The following is a 17,732-nucleotide window of genomic DNA, read 5'->3' as shown; positions in this document are numbered from 1 at the left end:
ACATACAACTCATATTTATGTTGCCTTATGGGTATGCTTCTTAGGAGAAGGTCATTATCAGCTGTGTCCATCCAGTTGACTAGTTTATTGACAAAATCTAGTGCCTGGCCCTTGGACCTAAATTAGGAGACTGGCTCTAGTCATAGCTACATTCCTGCTGTATTCAGAAAGTAGGGGAGATTTCTGTCATCACTCCTCCAACAATAGAACATACATTTTGTTTATTCTACCCTAAATCCTATGGTGTTCATTGAGTTCAATCCAAGAAAATGCTAACAGAAGTAGAAAGTTATTTTCAGTTGATATAATATATACTGAACAATTTTTAAAGGAAAACAAAGTGAAATTTTTTTGGTGTTGCTTTGTTTTGACTTTTGTTTTTCTTTTTAATTCTATAAAGTGGTGATAGCCATCACTTAGCAACAGCATTGGTGTTTTCTTACACCTTACCTAACTCAGTGTTCTATGGTTGTACCATTTAAAAAGTTATCTTTTGACATCTTTCTAAATATATATGCTATTACAAAAACAACAGGAAACAAACAAAAAATGGTGGTCTTTTACTAAGGCCAAAAGATTCTGGGAAAGTTGAGATGGATCAGGTTTTTCCCAGTCTTATAATTCACTTGTGTGACATTGGCCTTTTTTTTAGGTGACAGTTGTAAAGTAATCACATGGTTATTTGTCATGCTGTTTCTGAAAGATTTCCATATCTCAAATAAAGCCTCTTTGTTAACAGCTTCCATGCGGAAATTTCAAGAGCAGAATGAGACATTCCAAGCCAACAGAGCCAAAATGGCAGAAGAACTGGCTTTGGCATTAGCCAGAAAGGACCAGGTATTTTATATTTGGCATTGCCCAAGACTGGTGAAAAGATTTCACTTAGTGACATGATTTTTAAAAATCATGACATAAACCTGGTAGAAAATATTTACAACCTAGGAGAAAAGGAATGCTAAATACAGGGTAGGACAAAAGTAGGTTTACAGTTGTGAGGACATGAAACACAGTTTATTCTTGTATTATTATTTATTAATTATTGTATTATTTTCTATACAAACAGCTGTAAGCCTACCTTTGTCCCACCCTGTATGTTCTTTGAGACTTCACTTGGCCTCAGGGTAGGATACTATCAAGAAACTTTTATAGTTTTTTAATCATGAAGTATGTCCAGAATGTGAGAGTATCATTCTGCAACTGTGTAGCTTTGTAAAACGGAGAAGAATAATCATGTGTCCTTAACCTGGTAGCCAGCCCCAAGACAAGGAAAGGGTCTCTGTCCTCTAAAAACCTGTCGCAAAGCCTAGACCCAAACACTTGCCTTTTATAGTGGAGAAGATGCTATCAAGTGAGCATCATCCGTGCTAGCTAATCATTCTTACAGTCTCTGTTCCCACAGTGCTTCAGCTCCAGCCAGCTAGACGAAGGAAGCTCCTATAATCTCATTAGAATCATCCATTGAAAGATGCCAAATGAATGACAATAAGGAAAATAATGCTATTACAGGCTATTATGAAATATATTTTATGCAATGGCATTTTAAATTTAAGAGCATCAAGATATTATAATGATAATCTTGATTTTTTTAAAGATAGAGTCAATTTAGTATGTTGCATTTTAAAAAATGTATAATTTACCTACAGTAGGTGGATGGTTGTTTCATTTATTTTAAAGTGTGTATTTGTCATCTAGGACATTTGCTAGTCAGAAAAAAATATCATTCATCAATACTGTACTTAGTGGCTAACTATGATGGTATGAGTTTATATAAATGAAGAAATAATCTAAAATTGGTAATTTTGATTGTAGGCACTTGGGATATGGCCTTTTGTACCAGTGGATATTTTTCCCCTGTTTAATGATTTGTGAACCAGGGGTGTAATCCCTTTTCCATTAACTTATACAAAGGCATAAAGCATATTGATAAAATCAAGATGAGAAGGAAAATAATTATTAGGGGCTGCTGAAGACCTTCCCCTTCAGTAAATTAATTTCTAAACATCAATTACAAAGTTACCAACTCAAATGGTCCCATCTGCCCATCCCAAGAAATTATAATAGTAATCATGGAAAACCAGTAGGAATTAGCTAAAAAGCTGCATCAGAAGAGCAGAGAGCTTTGTTTGGGTGCTCTACTTAGTAAGAATCTGCAGGCTTATATTTGTGTTCTAGAATTTTATAAAAAGTTCATTTCCTTCTTTTAGGACTCTTGACTTTCTTAATATAAAGCCAACTAACTTCATGTGGTGTGTTGTGTTTTTTTTAATTTGCTGTCTTGTTTCTTTGTTGGGTTGCTTTGGGGGTGTGTGATCAGGTTGTTCTGTTTTCTGAAAATCTTTTTTTTTTTTTTAAACGTATCTTTATTGATTTCAGAGAGAGGAAAGGAGGGGAAGAGAGAGAGAGATAGAAAGATCAATGATGAGAGAGTCATTGATCGGCTGCCTAGCCTGCAACCCAGGCATGTGCCCTGACTGGGAATCAAACCCCTGTCTCCTGGATCCTAGGTCGATGCTCAACTGCTGAGCCATGCCTGGCTGGGCTGAAAATCTTGATGTTATTGATACCCTTCCCTGAAAACTCTCTTTTTTTGTTCTTTGTTTTAGGAATGGTCACAAAAAGTGGATCAGCTTGAAAAGGTTAGTTTATCTTTATTTTTGTCTCATTCCAAATGTTGGCCTCTTCTGGGGGCTTAGAAAATGGTTCCTACAGTACCCAGTGTACTGATAACTACACTACCTCTTGTAAGTAGGGTACTAGATGATTAGACACTGACTTGAAAAACTCATGTCTTACCTTTTTGGTGGGCATGCCCTTCCCAGTATCCTCTCCACCCCTCTCTTACCTTTCCCTGTGTTCCTGGAGGCTGATAGGACCTGCATCAGCAGGGCTCCATTGCCCTCTTGCTTCTGATTGGGTTCCACCAGTGGGGAACACTAAAGAGCTAGTGTGGAAGAAGAGTGGGGTCAGAATATTTAATTCCCCAGCCTTCTCCATGTGGGATCCCTTCAGGTTAGTTGTATCCCATGGCCAAAGGTCACAACCTTAGTTGAACCTTTGGTTTACCTTCTTGACATAGTTTCTCTCTCTGAGTTTCTTGTAACCTCTTCATCCCTTTGCCCCTTCGTGCCCACCTGTTACTAGCACATTTTCTTGGGTTTTGTTACTCTGCCCACAGCTTTGAAAAGTCCTTTTATTAAACTCTTCTCAAAATACCTAACTTGAGTCTGCCATCTGTTTCCTGCTGGGTCCCTGACTGACACTCTGGTAGCAATAGGAATACTTTTTGAGGAGACAGTGAAAGGAGGGCATTTCTCCAAGCTCAACATTGAGCAGATAAGAGAACCTCTTGGCTAGATGCAGATGAGGAAAATTGATTATTCTATCACCACAGCTTGTCTAACACTATAGGTGCCTAAGGAAATGTATTCCTGGCTCCCAGACATGAATAGGAAGATGGAATTTCAAGTCTTCAATTAGAAAAACAGTTTATTTAGAAATAATAGCACCCTTTGCCTTAATTGTATGCTGCTACTTTGTTCATTCCTTGTTTTCATTGTACTCCTAAGTTACTCTTCATGGTAGAAAAATTATTTTTTAGATTGATATATTCAGTTGCAAAATATATTTACTTTTAATTTTATTAAACAGATGAATTTTATTATTGCTTTAGCCTTGAGGTAAAACACCAAGTTAAACCAGTGATTTTCTTTGTGTATTTTGTAGAAATATGATTATTAAATCAGAATGCTTTTAACATATTTATATAAGAAAATAGTTACAGAAAAGTCAAGCTATTTCTCAAAGAAATGTGTGCCTAAAAAAAAAAGCACACCTCTGAACATGGTGCTAGTGATAGTCTTCTTAAATATAGAGGCATGGGTTAGGTCAAAGTTTTCTTATCGTAAGAAACTCTTAAGATTGTAACAATTGAAATTCTCATTGGAATTCTCACTTTTTTATCTTTTAAAATTGTGGTAAAGGGGGATCCATATAGGACTGAACTAAATAAAACCTACTTCAGTTCACTAAGGAGATTTTCTCTTTTCCCCTCTCCCCACTCAAAGGATGGGTTGGGAAATATTTTAGACCAGGAAAGACTAAAGTGATACCTATGTAGGTCTTTGAAGCCACTGTGATTTTTGGAAATGTTATTTTTAGACTTTTAATTTCTTTTCGATCAAGAATTGAAAACTGCAACAGCAGGTTTTGTCCTTAAGAGAATCCATCTTGGGAAGCTATCATTTAATAAATTGTAACCTCCTGACACCAGTCATGTCTAATTTTTGTTGACTTGCTAATTGAAATCAGTTCTACTTAAATGCATCTAATTTTTTAAGGGCATTCAGTCTCTTACTACAGTTATTGTCATTCAGCCAGCTGAGTCTGTCACTGAGAATAAACGTGTAAAAAGGGTATCTGGGATTGCTCATCAAACTTGAGACTTTAAAGTGTTAAGTAATTGTTGTTCTTATTGCTCTTATTCACAGCTGTCATTTAAAACATCTGTTTTTAACTTAAAGAATTAATGCCACATCGATCGTATTACTGTAAAGCTTCCTATTATCGGTGTGTTACTGTCTAATGACAAAGAGGTTTCTTAAATTTCCCTTTATTGAGAATTCTGCTTACATAATATGATTTTAATGTCTTAGTTGCCTGAGTTGATGTCTTCTTCTTCCAAACAGGAGAAAAGGTTTCTCACAGCTCAGTTACAGGAAATGAAGAACCAGAGTCTGAATCTTTTCCAAAGGAGAGATGAAATAGATGAATTAGAGGGGTTCCAGCAGCAGGAACTAAGTAAAGTAAAACACATGGTGCGCATTTTTGTTTTAGTAGCTAAATGCGGAATAGATTATTCATTATTCTGATTTTACTAGTCATCACCCTCTAAGTGCTGAGAAATACCCCAGTAGTCTTTGATATTAATCATATTTATATTTTTTTCAATTTATTAAAGTGGAAATGTTCTGTTTGATTTTCTTTTCTTTCTTTTTTACTACTGGGCATATAAGGCCACTTAGAAGCTCACCAAAATGTTATAAAAGTTTGGCATATTGGTTCAGATTTTTTTTAAAGTTATATTTCTCAGTAGTGACTCAGTGAAACTTTATCTTTGTGTCAGCTTTTAAAAAAAGAAGAAAGCCTGGGGAAAATAGAGCAAGAGTTGGAGGCACAAACCAGAGAACTTAGTCGCACGCAGGAAGAGCTGATGACCTCCAATCAGGTGTCATCAGACTTGAGGCAGAAGCTAGAAGAATTGCAGAGACACTGCTCAACGCTGGAAGAACAGAGGTTCTTGCTTGGTCTGTGGGGCCCATGGGAAGTGTTGTTAGTGTAGCTCTGGCCGTAGCCCACCCATCATTCCGCGTTACTCATTGCAACGCTTTCTGACCTCAGTTCTGGCAAAAGCTTCTGAGCTTGTCCTTAATCTGCCTAGGGCTTAGGACCCCCACCCCCAAACCCTCATTCCCCTTTCCCTGCCTAAACTTGGAACCCCTCCAACTCTGCTAAGCAATTTAGTATGTTTTAGTTTCTAAGCTATTGAGAAACCACGGGCAGATCAGGATATCTTGCCTAAACCTGGGTGGAATTTTTCTCTTTGGGCTTCTGCTTCAGAGAAAGAGCTAAGGAGTCTTCTCCATTGATAATCTTCACGTGATGAATGTTCTCAGCCCTGACTTTTAAAGAAGCAGCTGTATTTTTCCTATGGAAGAGTGTGTCTTAGATGAGATATCCAAATTTGTTCATTGTCTGCTTTCTTTCAATGAAGAGATCTTGTGACAGCTTCAACAACAAGTGCAGAAAATATGATTACAGCCCTGGAGCAAAAGGAACAAGAGCTCCAAGCATTCATTCAGCAGCTTTCCATTGATTTGCAAAAGGTAAGTAGAACAGAAACAAAAAATAAGAAACAAAAGGGTAAGTAGAGTGCTAGGAGGGGGCCAGGGTTCCTAGGATTCATGAGTGGGGTAAAAACTGATTCTGTTAGAAGTGTCCTCCTCAGGATGGCTGCTGAAACGTGTTTCTCATACAATCCACATTACCCTGGTTCCTGGTCTGGCCAGGCCTCATTCAGGGGAAGTGGCCACATAGCTGGACAGGGTTGCTTAACAGAAGAGTTCAGTATTGCCTTGACAGAAATTCTCAAAGCACACCATTTTATCTACTCAAGTATGTCTTAAAATTCTATATGACGGACCTTGAGCATAAGACAATGTAATAGTCTTGATTGATGTGGCCCAAGTTGTATGCTTGACATTCTGGGCTCTAATCTTATTTGTTTAAAAGCACATAAATGATACCATTACAGTTTGTTTTTTCATTTGCCCAACATATATTTATTGCCCTCCTACTCTAGGTGTGTGCTAAATTCTGAAAATATACAAATGAACAATAATAATATTATTATTGTAGAGTTGGAGCAGAACAGTTTGTATTGTGTGATTGTCCCTTGCTTGCAGGACATTTAACTTTCCTGACCCCTGGGTTCTGAATGCCAGCAGCATCCTTCAGGCATTGATAATCCTGCCCTTCCCCTCTTATGACAAAATACCCCATAGAGGAGGTACCATGAGTCCTACCCTCATCCCTTAAAAACTGGTAATCTCACATGCAAGGGAGACTGTAGCATCATTACAGTAAGATTTGTATTATGGAACTCAAACCTCCTGTGATCATAGGAAAAAAAAGTTTACAATTCAACTCCTAAATAAGTGAAATATATTTGTCAAATTCAAAAGGTATGCTATAGGGAGAGTGCATTTCCAGCACAGGAATCAAGGATCTCTTCCTGGAGGAACTGGAATTTCAAGGATGGGTAGGACAGCAGGAGGCAGAGAAGGCAGAAGGGTACAGAATACACTTGGGGAGTGGGGTTGAGGGAATAACAGGCACAAAGCTTGGGGACTCGAGAGTCCCTTTGGTATCAGTTAGGACTATCCATTCGTTTTATAATGGGAAAAGCTAATTGTCCAGACTCTGTTACACTAAGTCCCCTCATTCATTCTAAATATATAATTGGATTGGATCTTTACTATGTGCCAGGCTCTGTGCTGTGCTGAGTGTTAGAAATACTGTGGTGAGCAAAGTGGATACCGCTTATAGTCTAGCAGGGAAGTTAGACATTAATCAATAATCACATAAATATATAATTGCAGACTGTTGTACATGCTGTGAAGGATGTATAACAGGATGCTGTGAGACCTGTAAGAGGGCATCAGATTCAATATAACCTTGGAGTCACAGATCACCTTGTATCCTGCAACCTTGATTAATTCCAGGAGTTTTTTTATCAGTTCATTTGGATTTTCTACATAGACAGTCATGTCATTTGCAAACACAGACAGTTTTTATGTTTTCTTTCCTGAACTGTATACCTTTTATTTCCTTTCCTTGCCTTATTGCATTAGCAAGGACTTCCAGTACAGTGTTGAAAAGGAGTGATGAGAGGGGACATCCTTGCCCTGAAGCTGATCTTAGTGGGAAAGCTTAGAGTTTTCTCATTATATCATTAACCTTTATCCAACAAAAGGGAACTTTAGTTCCCGGCAAGGAGTGGGTCCCGCTGGCCGAATTTAAATGCTGACGGAATTTAAATGCCATCTTTTAAAGGTTAAGTGTGGCCCGGCCGGCCGGGCGTGGCTCAGTGGTTGAGCGTCGACCTAGGATCCAGGCGATCGGGGTTCGACTCCCGGCCAGGGCACATGCCCGGGTTGTGGACTCGATCAATGACTCTCTCATCATTGATGTCTCTCTTCCTCTCCTTTCCTCTCTCTGAAATCAATAAAGATATTTTTAAAAAAATAAATAAATAAAGGTTAAGTGTGATGTCAGCTGTAGCACATTAGGTGCTGAGGGCCTGAATTAAAGCAACCCAAGTGGAGAAGGGGACTCCATCTGGGATGTGGTGGTAGAAGTCCAAGTGGAAATTGGAAACTGATTCTTTTTTCTGTTCCTAGCTCTGCCTGGCACAGTCACTTGTATCCAATTAGTTTGTTCTTTTGGTTTTCACTGAAAAGGGTCACTTGGCCTGGCCGGGCGTGCCTCAGTGGTTGAGCGTTGACCTAGGATCCAGGTGATTGGGGTTCGATTCCCGGTCAGGGCACATGCCCGGGTTGTGGGCTCGATCCCCAGTCAGGGGCGTGCAGTAGGCAGCCGATCAATGACTTTCTCATCATTGATGTTTCTCTCTCTCTCTCTCCCTCTCCTTTCCTCTCTCTGAAATTAGTAAAGAAATATTTGGGGGGAAAAGAAAAGGGTTACTTGTATTTCTCAAGTTCAGATTGATGTGTAATAGAATGACTATAGGCTTTGGATCCAGAAAACCTGGGTTTGAATCCCTTATCTATCACTAAGGTGTGTGCTTTTGGACCTAGTCCATAAGCTTCATTTTTCTTGTAAATGGACATGGTGAAGGGTGGTTGTAAGGACTAGAGATAATGGGACATGTTTACACATACTCTGAGAACTATAGCTGCTGTTGCTCTGCTGCACCCTGCTATTATAATTATTACTATCGCTATTATTAACATTATTAGTAAGAGACCCATAAAGATGGGTCAGTATGGCAAAAACTTTGTTTTTCCTTCCTGTCAAACTCCCTCTCCATTCTGTGTTCTCTGCCTTATATAATCTTATCATTCATCCAGTCCCAACCCACTCCTGCCATCACAGCTAAAGAGATAGACTGAAATAAATAAGTGGGCAACTGTTGGGGCTGAGGTATGAGATGCACAGTAACTGTGGCCCCTGTGCTGTGAGCCAGGGTGTATATCATCATTTGTTTTACAAGTTCTCTCTTCCACCTTAAGGCAGCTACATTGGCATCATCACTGCTTCATCCAGCCTCACATTTCTGAAGCACTGCTCTGTAGGTCATTGTAGGGCTGGCTGGGAGCTTCATACATGGGATTATCTACTGGATTTGGCATCTGGGGTAAAGATGTAGGTTCTCTTGGACTGTGGATTAATAGGATTAAACACACGCTGGAAGAGACTGCGAGGAGAAGCATTCCTTTAGCTAGTAGATCATAAGAATACAACCAAATTATTTTAAGGAAGAGAAGCATCGTCCCAGGGTCCTGGCTAGATTCCACAGGGGTGAAAGCATTGCCCCTTCCCAGGTTGTCGGTTGCTTAACTTGGAGCCGGCGTTTGCCTCTTGCTGCATGAGGTCTGAACTGGATGCCTAAGTGGTACTGGATTCTGATTTTGTATCTTCTATATCCCATTTGCAGGGAAGATTTCCTGGCTATTTATTCTTCTGGAATGCAGTTGAGAACAGAATTTCAAGGCAACAGAATGGTCCTGACAGGAAGGGAGGGAGGGAGGACTTACAGTGTACTTCACTGTACTCTGCTTTCACCTGCAGATCACTGCTGAAACTCAAGAGAAAGAAAAACTCATCACACATCTGCAGGAGAAAGTCACGTCCTTAGAGAAGAGACTAGAGCAGAACTTACCAGGAGAAGACCATGTGCAGGAACTCCTGAGAGAGGTACGGACCTCTCCCTGGGCCAGCAGTGTGGGGAGGGAGGTTTCATAGAGTCCTGGAGTTTCAGATCCTGAGAGTCTGCAAACAGCTTGGTGAGAAGCACACTCCCTCCAACTTTTGATTGTCCTGCTTACAGCAAAAAGAGCCTGTGTGTGACATGTTTTTCTCAGGGAAAGCTTTGCTCAGAGATGCATATGAATGAGTGCCATCCTGATCACCTGTCAACCCCACCTAGGGATTTACTCTACTTCGACTGTCTTGTTTTACTGCTCTGCTCTCTTCCTTTTGCACTTTCCACTGGCCAAGGAACATAGTTACCATCTTCCTTTGGCTTGAGCAGAATTGCCTTGGGCAGCAAGTAGACTCCTCAGTTGAGGGAGGCTCTTCAGAAGACTGACCTTTTGCCCAGTGATGTAGGTGAACATGCTTTTTCATCAGGTCTGAGTTCATTGTCTGCCCACATTCTACTGCTTCTCTTCTTGTATACCAAGGATTGGCCTCACCATCACAAAAGTTACAAAAGCCAAGGCCTTGGGCCTCAATTAGACCCTCACTTTCTCTCTTCAGTTAGTTTCCACTAAATATCTCTATCCCCACTGCCACTGTAGCCTAGTCTATATCAGAAGCCTCCAGACTGGCCTACCCAGCATCATTCTTTCCTTCACCCTCTGAGACAATCCTCTACAGTTACTGCCAAACTGGTATTTCTAACTTAAAGATCTTCCACAATTGCCCTACGATCTATAGTGAGTATAATGTGGGTTCAGGAGTGTAAATTGATTGCTAGAACCAGACTAGGTTTGTGTCTCACCTCTTCTATTTTTAGTTTGTGACTTACAGGTCATGATATAACCTCTTAGTGTTTATTTTTTCCTCTGTAAAATAGGCTATTAAAATTGCACCAAATGCATAGAGTTGTTATTAGGATAAAACAAGTTACAATATGTGAAGTTCTTAGAATGAGGCTTAGAACATAGTAGAGTCTTGATATATTTCAGCTGCTAATATTATAATTATTGTACAGTCATTATCGTTATAAAGTTTAGTGTGCATAGGAGTTACTTGGGGAATTTGTTTAAAGTATATATCTCTGGTCCTACCCTCAGAAATTCTGATTTCTGGAGTAAAATAGGCCTGGAGTAAAGCCTCAAGTTTAACACCCCCCGCCCCCCAAGTAAGTTTTAGTGCCAGTGTTTGGACAACTCCACTTTGAGAAATATTGTCTACAGAATTAAATTCCAACTCCTTTCTGCAGCATAAGCTTCTCATGATCTGGCCCTTTCTTTGCCTCACTTTCTAGTCTTGTTTCTTTTTTTTCTTTTTTTAAAAGCCTTTATTGATTTCAGAGAGAGGAAGGGAGAGAGAGAGAAATAGAAACATAAAAAATGAGAGAGTCATTGATCGGGTGCCTCCTGCACGCCCCCTGCCAGGGATTGAGCCCAAAACCTGGGCATGTGCCCTGACCGGGAATCAAGCTGAGATCTCCTGGTTCATAGGGCGATGCTCAACCGCTGAGCCACGCCAGCTGGGCTAGTCTTGTTTCTTGACCTGAGCCTACAGTCACTTTATCTTTTGGCAAGTTGTAGCTTTTGAGTGTCCCAGACTATTTCCACCTTCATTGCTCATCCTTTGAGTGCTACCCAGGCCTGTGGCCAGCTATGAATTATGAAGCCTCCCACTTCCCTGAGGCCATGAGCATCTCCTGCTCTGTATTCCTTCTTGTGGGCACTATTGCATTCTATTATATAATTTTTTGTTACTCTTCTGCCCCAGCCTCAAGGTCAAAGGACTGTGTCAAAGTGATCTATGTATACTTTATGATATGTGAGTGTTTAATCAGCTGTTGCTCTTTAATGTATTTGTGTTCATTGAGATTTATATAAATTATAGTATTTGTGGATATCAGTAAATATTTATTCAATGGAGAAATTATTAATTTCTTTTACTCTTTTTTCCACTTATAGAAAACAGTTGCCGAGCAGAATCTGGAGGATACCAGACAGCAGCTCTTGGCAGCCAGAAGCAGCCAGGCCAAGGCTATTGACATCCTGGAGACGCGGGTAACTGACCTCTCTCCCAGTGATCGCAGTGTCTGGGTCATAACCTGGTTGGATGACTTGGTTGTAGCTGAGAATCCCCTTGGGTCAGAGGTTTTCTTTTGAAGGGACTCTTTTGGATCTTATATAGGGTTGAGCTAGTCATTTTCTTGTCATCATTGTTCCATGCAAACTTGTCGTCTTGTATCCCCATTCCTCTTCCTTTTGTAGGAAACCATTCTGACATGGTTAATAGAGACCCTTTAGTTGTTGGGTTACCCTAAAACGCGTGGCATTGTTTTGTGTGCATGTGTATTATCTTATGTAAATGATAGAGTGATGCACATGTCTTCTCTCTCACCTTCAACTGCTCCATCTCCTGTGTCGTCTTCACTGTACTAACCTACTCTGCTTTGTAGTTACCTACTAGATGATAGACATACAGATTGCCTTCTTCCTGTCACCACAGATTACACTGCAGTGAATGTCCTATCCCTGTCACCTTAGGGGGGGAGAAAGAATGCATGGGACCTAATGTGACTAAATGGGACAAGAATGTTCCCAGTAGGGCTGCACCTGGCTCTAGCCCCAGGGGGTTCCTGTATCTGCCCATGGGGGCTTTTCCAACATTGGCTTTTTCCAGCCTTTTCATTTTTTGCCAGTTTAAGGAATGTGAAGTGGTGGGAGGGGCAAAGGATCATAGAAATTGGCAGAGAGAGCTTGAGTCAGATAAAAATGCCCCATTGGAGAGTCAGGTCTAGCTAAGTGCTGGGCAGTGTGTTGTCATCCTGTCCACTGGGCCAGCCTCCTATCCTAGTGCAGGGCTAGATATGTTGTAGTCAGACTTGGTCGATATTTGTAGAATGAATGAAACCAAAGTTTGTGTCATAACAGTAACCCTAATTCTGGCAATCTATTCTAAGGAAGTGAGTCAAACCAGATTAAAAAAGTGTGCACAAAGATGTTAACTGCTGTACTGCTTTGGATGGGAAAATGGGAAACAACCCAACTGCCAGCACAGGAGGCGGTGGTGGAGTAAATTCCAAAACACCCTTTGAGAAAATAATCTAAGGTCTGAAGACCACATGAAGCACAGAAGAAAACTTGAGTGAGGAGGAAAAATACCAAGCTTTACTACAATTGTATACAAAGTTATTTTTAAAAGTCATAAAAATAGATTGGAAGAAAATACATTAGGATGACAGTGTTTTATAGTGATAGACTTATGGGTATTTTTTTCCTAACTTAAAAATTTTCAATAATGTACCTGATTTCTGACTTAAATTTATTTGGTTTTTAAAGCCATTTATTTTTACTCTCGGCTTTTTGTTTTTTATTAGGAAACAAAAAATTTTTTTTTTAGATTTTTTAAAAATTGATTTTCGAGAGGGAGGAAGGGAAACAGAGAGAGAGGAGAGAAAGAAACATTGATGTGAAAGACATACATAGATCGGTTGCCTTCCGTACAGGCCCTGACCAGGGCTCGAACCCACAACCTAGGTATGTGCCCTGACTGGGAATTGAACCTCCCATCTCCCAGTCCACGGGACAGCACTCCAACCAACTGAGCCACACTGGTAAAAGATTGCTTCTGTTTCCCCTCAGGTGAAGGAACTAGAGCAGAGCCTACAGGCCTCTGAGGAGAAGCTGAAGCAGAGCAGGGATGCTGTGGCCGCTCAGGAAGCTCAGATTCAGGAGCTGGTAAGTGGTTATTCTAGGCCCTTGATGCCTTCCCTTTATCCCTTTGCCTCTGTCCCAATTTCTGGAATGGTATCTGGACCTGACTTTAGATACACTTGTGCTGGGTGTGGGCAGCTGGGCAGCTGCAGGTAAAGGGAGTCAGGGTCTGCTGGAAGCTCTGAGTTACCCAGAAAGGCAGGGACTCCCACCTGACAGCTGGCCGGAGGGCCCAGCCTAGTTGTGGGGCTGTTACAGGTGGTAGCTCCGCTGGCAGTCAAACCTCAGCTTGTAGCCTGGGCTGTGGAGAGCAGGTTCAGACTCTGGGGAGAAGATGGCAAGGGCTTGGCCAGACGTCGCAGCCTGAGGAGTGGTGTTGAATTAGAAACTAGAGAAATAAAAACAGCATTCATTGCATGGTTACCCTGTCCCAGGCACTGTGCTAAGTACTTTGTACATGTTTTCATTTAGTCCTTGCAGCAGATCCAAGAGATATGCAGTGTTATCCTCATTCTCTAGAGCAGAGGTGGGGAATGTCTGGCCCCGGGGGCCGAAATCATGTGGTCTGGCCCTGCCACGGCCTCACCATAGAGAAGCAGTTCTAGCCATCATATTAGGGGTGAGTTAATGAAATGTTTGATCAAATATAGCAGGCTAATTTTTAAGTTGATTATTTTGTATGGCCCTCAAATGATTTACAATATCCAAATAGCCCTTGGGAGAAAAACAGTTCCCCACCGCTGCTCTAGAGGAATCAGGCTCAGAAAGACCAGGCTGCTAGGTCATAGTCTCCGAGCTAGTAAATGGCAGAACCCTTATCCTTCTCAGCCCAAAGCCCTGTTTCATCACTCTGTTATACTGCCTCCCAGGGGAAAGCCGCTGCTGTAGAGGGCAGCACTGAGTACCGTGAGGGAGGGTTGTGTCTTAGGACTGGCTGGTGCCCCCAGCACCAAGACCAATCCCAGAGGCCAGCTCCTGAGCAAGCCAGGGCCCAGGGCAATAGGCAGATCCTGCAAGTGGGGGGACCCTGGCAGCACCCAGGCTGGAGAAAGCCAGGAAGGAGAGTTGTTTGTATTGGACACCATCTTTGGGTCACCGAGGAACAGAATAAGGCCCCCCATTGTCCCCGTGAATAACTATTCTCTGGTACCCTCACAGGCCACTGCAAACCAGGAGAGCAGCCGTGCCCAGCGGCAGGTGCTCACTCTGCAGCAGCAGTGCTCTGAGCACGTCCATGCGCTGGAGGCCCAGCTCGCTGCCCTTGAGACAGCTCGGGCAGCTGACCGGACGGCTGCAGAGCGCCAGGTGGTGAGTGAGGGAAGGGGTGAGGCTGGGCTGCTCAGCACAGGCACACAGGACCAGCCCCGCTCTGAACTGGGGAACCACTTTTGGGAGCAGTTTTATCTTTCCAGCAAGACACCTGCTTGGGAGACTAGATGCTAAAAGGCTGCTTGTCACAAAAACCCCAAACACCTGACTTTCCTTTTCCTCGGGCTGCACATAGACTTCTTGACCAGTCCCATCAGCTTCTCCCCACTGTCTTTCTGAAACTGATGTGGTCCTTCCCTAACGGCTTCTTCCTTCTCTGGTCCCACCCCTGTTCCAGCCTTCCGAATCAAGTGCTTCTTTTTTCTTTGGAGGAGTTTGTCAGGTGGTTCTTTCCCACCCCGTTTTCATCTCCCTAAAAAAGGGAGGAGGGCATTTTAAAGGTTCCAGCCAACGAGATAGAACTGTGCCCAAGGGCAATATGGTAAAGACCTTTTCTGTTTATCTGTGCTCCTCTCACTTTGCAGAGGGAGCTGGAACAAGAAAATGCACGCCTTAAAGAAAGCAAGAATGAGTGCGAACATTCTTTACAGCATCACCAACTTGAACTGAAGAAGCTGAAGGTATTTATCTCACTGATTACAAGTTTCACAAGAGGGTTGTGCCTTTGACTTGGAGAAGCAGTGGAACTAGCATTTGTTCAGTACTTCTTTTAGAAATTGTCACCTAAGTCCTCTCGGTGATCCCAGACAGTAATTATGCTCATTTTTAGTTGTCTTTGAGGTTCTGAGTGTCATTTGTCCAACTTCCATAGTTATCCAGAGGTGGTGCTGGTCTGGCTTTTCACTCCACCACAGAGACCCAACCCTTCCTCTGTGTCATCGTCAAGAGCTGCCTGGAAGTACCACTGTCAGAGCACCACTGTCATTGACTTTTCCAGTGAAACTAGTAAAGCAAGGCTTCAGAAGGTCGCAGGACCTGATTAGTTTGTTTATATTGGTCACCTGTACACAAATGAGGAAACAATCTGCTGGATTGCTACCCTTCCCTCTGGGAATTTGGCGCTTTAATCAGATGCTGCCCTCTTTGTTTCCTGGACATAGCTGAATGAGGGGGAAAGAGAGACTCTGCCACTTCCTTACAGGCCTCCAGGCTCCCATCCCCTTCTGTAGTGCATGATGGGTCATTACAGTAATTGCCTAGCTTGATCATGACCAAAGATGTTGTGGATCCCTTGGCCAAGGTCCTCTCTGAGAATACCCTTAGCTGAGGGCCTGCACTGAGTCAGCTTTCAGGAACAGTCTGCCAAGTTCTGTAGATGTTGCTGCAGTAGCACTGGGTGTGGAGCCTGCACTTTGGAATCAGATGTTTTTTCATGCATTCCTTCAACAAACATTTGAGTACCTGTAGGCACAATTGTAGGTGCTGGGATGTGGCAATGAGCCAGACAAACAATCCTCCCCCACCCTTCCCACCCCCTGGAACAGTCAACGAGTGATAAATAGTCATAAACGCTATGAAGAAAAAAAAAAACAGGGTGAAGGACAGAGAGCAGGGAGAGAGGCCTTTAGATATGGAGGCTGGGGGGGGCTTCAGTGATATTTGAGCAAAAGCTCTGAATAATGAGAAGGGGCCAACAATGTGAATGTTTGGGGAAGGAATATTCCAGACAGAAGAAATAGCAAATAGGAAGGCAGTGAGGCAGAAAAAAGCTTGGTTTTGTTTGTTCAGAGAACAGCATGAAGGTGGGTGCAGCTGCTGCTTGGAAAGGCTGGGGAGGACAGTGGAGGAGAGAGCTGGGTGGGGAAGCCACGGGAGAGTCTGAGCAGAGAAGTGATCTGAGAAGTTTTGTTTTAAAAGGATAACTCTGGCTCTATGTGGAGAATGTTCTGTAAGGAAGCAAGTACGGAAGCAGGAAGGCCTGCTGGGGGGCTCAGATATTCCTGTGCTCACTATATTTAAGGATGTAAAAGACAAACTGGAAAATTTCAGCAGAGATTTGGAAACTATAATAAAAGAGCAGTTTTGAAAAGGAATCAGATTGGAATTTTAGAACTGAAAACTGCAGTAGCCGAAACTAAGAATGCAATCAGTGGTGAAAAGGCCGTGAGGAAACGTTTGGGGTGATGGGTATTTTCACTGTTTTTATTGTGATGTTCTCACTATAATTCTTCAAATTGCATATTTAAGTATCTTCAGTTTCTTATTCGTCAGTTATACTTCAGTAAAGCCGTTTAAAAAAAACAATGAGTGAGTTTAACAGCAGATTAGAAGTAAAGAGAATTAGTGAAAAGAAAGGGCAGGGTGAAGTACAGAAAAGAAACAGTGAGAGACATACTGGGCGCTGGGAGGAGCTCTGTCATGTGTTATTGGGGGCTGGAAGGAAATGAAACCAATGAGTCAGGAGCAATTATTGAAGAGAGGATGGCTGAGAATTTTCCAGATCGATGAAAGCTGTCAACTCACAGGTTCAGGGGTAAAACCACTGTAGATCCAAACAGGATAAATTTAAAAATCCATATGCAAACACAGCATGGCAGTAGAACTAAAGGAAACCAGTAAAACAGAAACAAGGAGTTAGTTACCAACAGGCTTGCACCTAAAGGAAGCACCTTTCAGGTGAAAGAAAATTCTGTATGGAAGTATGGAGGATGTAAGGAGGTAAGAATGAATAAAGAACAGTGATTTTTAAAAATATGTACATGAGAAGAAACAGAAAATCTGACCCACGGTGTGTCGTTCATGGTCCAGTCAGGAGAGAGGATCAGTTGTTATTTGAATGAGAATTTACGTTCTAATGTAAAGTTTTTAATTCAGCACTGAAACAGTTAAAAGATATCACAAAGGTAGCAAATGAAGGAAGTAGCTTCTAACCCCAGGACTAAGGGAATTAAATGAAGAAGTTGGAATTATTAAATTTAGGAATTAAGACGAGCCCCACAGATCTGACCCTCAGACCTCCTGGTCGAGGGATGCTGTACAGTTGCCACTTGTGTGTGTGTGTTGGGGGGTAGGGCAGTGAATGAACTCAGCCCCAAGTGTTAGAAAAACTGCACAGTGAACGCAGCTGCTGCTTCAGGCAAAGCAGCATTGCTCACAGAAGCAGGAAGCTCACAGGAAGGAGCAAGTCTTCTTCTCCCCCCTCCTGCCTTCCAGTCCCCCTCAAGCTTCCCCCATTGGCAGAGTTTAATATGCAGCCAGCTGGATGCACAGAAATGTGGTTTGCAGAGTCCCAGGTGCAAGCATCACAAAGCAGAATAG

At 42.1% G+C, this 17,732-nt stretch overlaps 1 protein-coding gene across 1 annotated transcript in view; it reads left to right on the top strand.

Moving 5' to 3' along the window:
* Nucleotides 1–17,732, top strand: part of GOLGA1 (golgin A1) — a 37,239-nt gene that overhangs the window by 8,884 nt on the left and 10,623 nt on the right. The window contains exons 6-15 of the mRNA XM_016210959.2: nt 740–837; nt 2,604–2,636; nt 4,686–4,814; nt 5,123–5,292; nt 5,771–5,882; nt 9,370–9,495; nt 11,457–11,552; nt 13,134–13,229; nt 14,364–14,513; nt 14,999–15,094. Of these exons, the coding sequence (XP_016066445.1) occupies nt 740–837; nt 2,604–2,636; nt 4,686–4,814; nt 5,123–5,292; nt 5,771–5,882; nt 9,370–9,495; nt 11,457–11,552; nt 13,134–13,229; nt 14,364–14,513; nt 14,999–15,094 (1,106 nt within the window). The remainder of the gene's footprint in view (nt 1–739; nt 838–2,603; nt 2,637–4,685; nt 4,815–5,122; nt 5,293–5,770; nt 5,883–9,369; nt 9,496–11,456; nt 11,553–13,133; nt 13,230–14,363; nt 14,514–14,998; nt 15,095–17,732) is intronic.

Source organism: Miniopterus natalensis, chromosome 12 (assembly GCF_054644295.1).
Source record: "Miniopterus natalensis isolate mMinNat1 chromosome 12, mMinNat1.hap1, whole genome shotgun sequence".
Classification (NCBI taxonomy): Eukaryota; Metazoa; Chordata; class Mammalia; order Chiroptera; family Miniopteridae; genus Miniopterus; species Miniopterus natalensis.
This window is presented reverse-complemented; position numbering and strand designations above follow the sequence as displayed.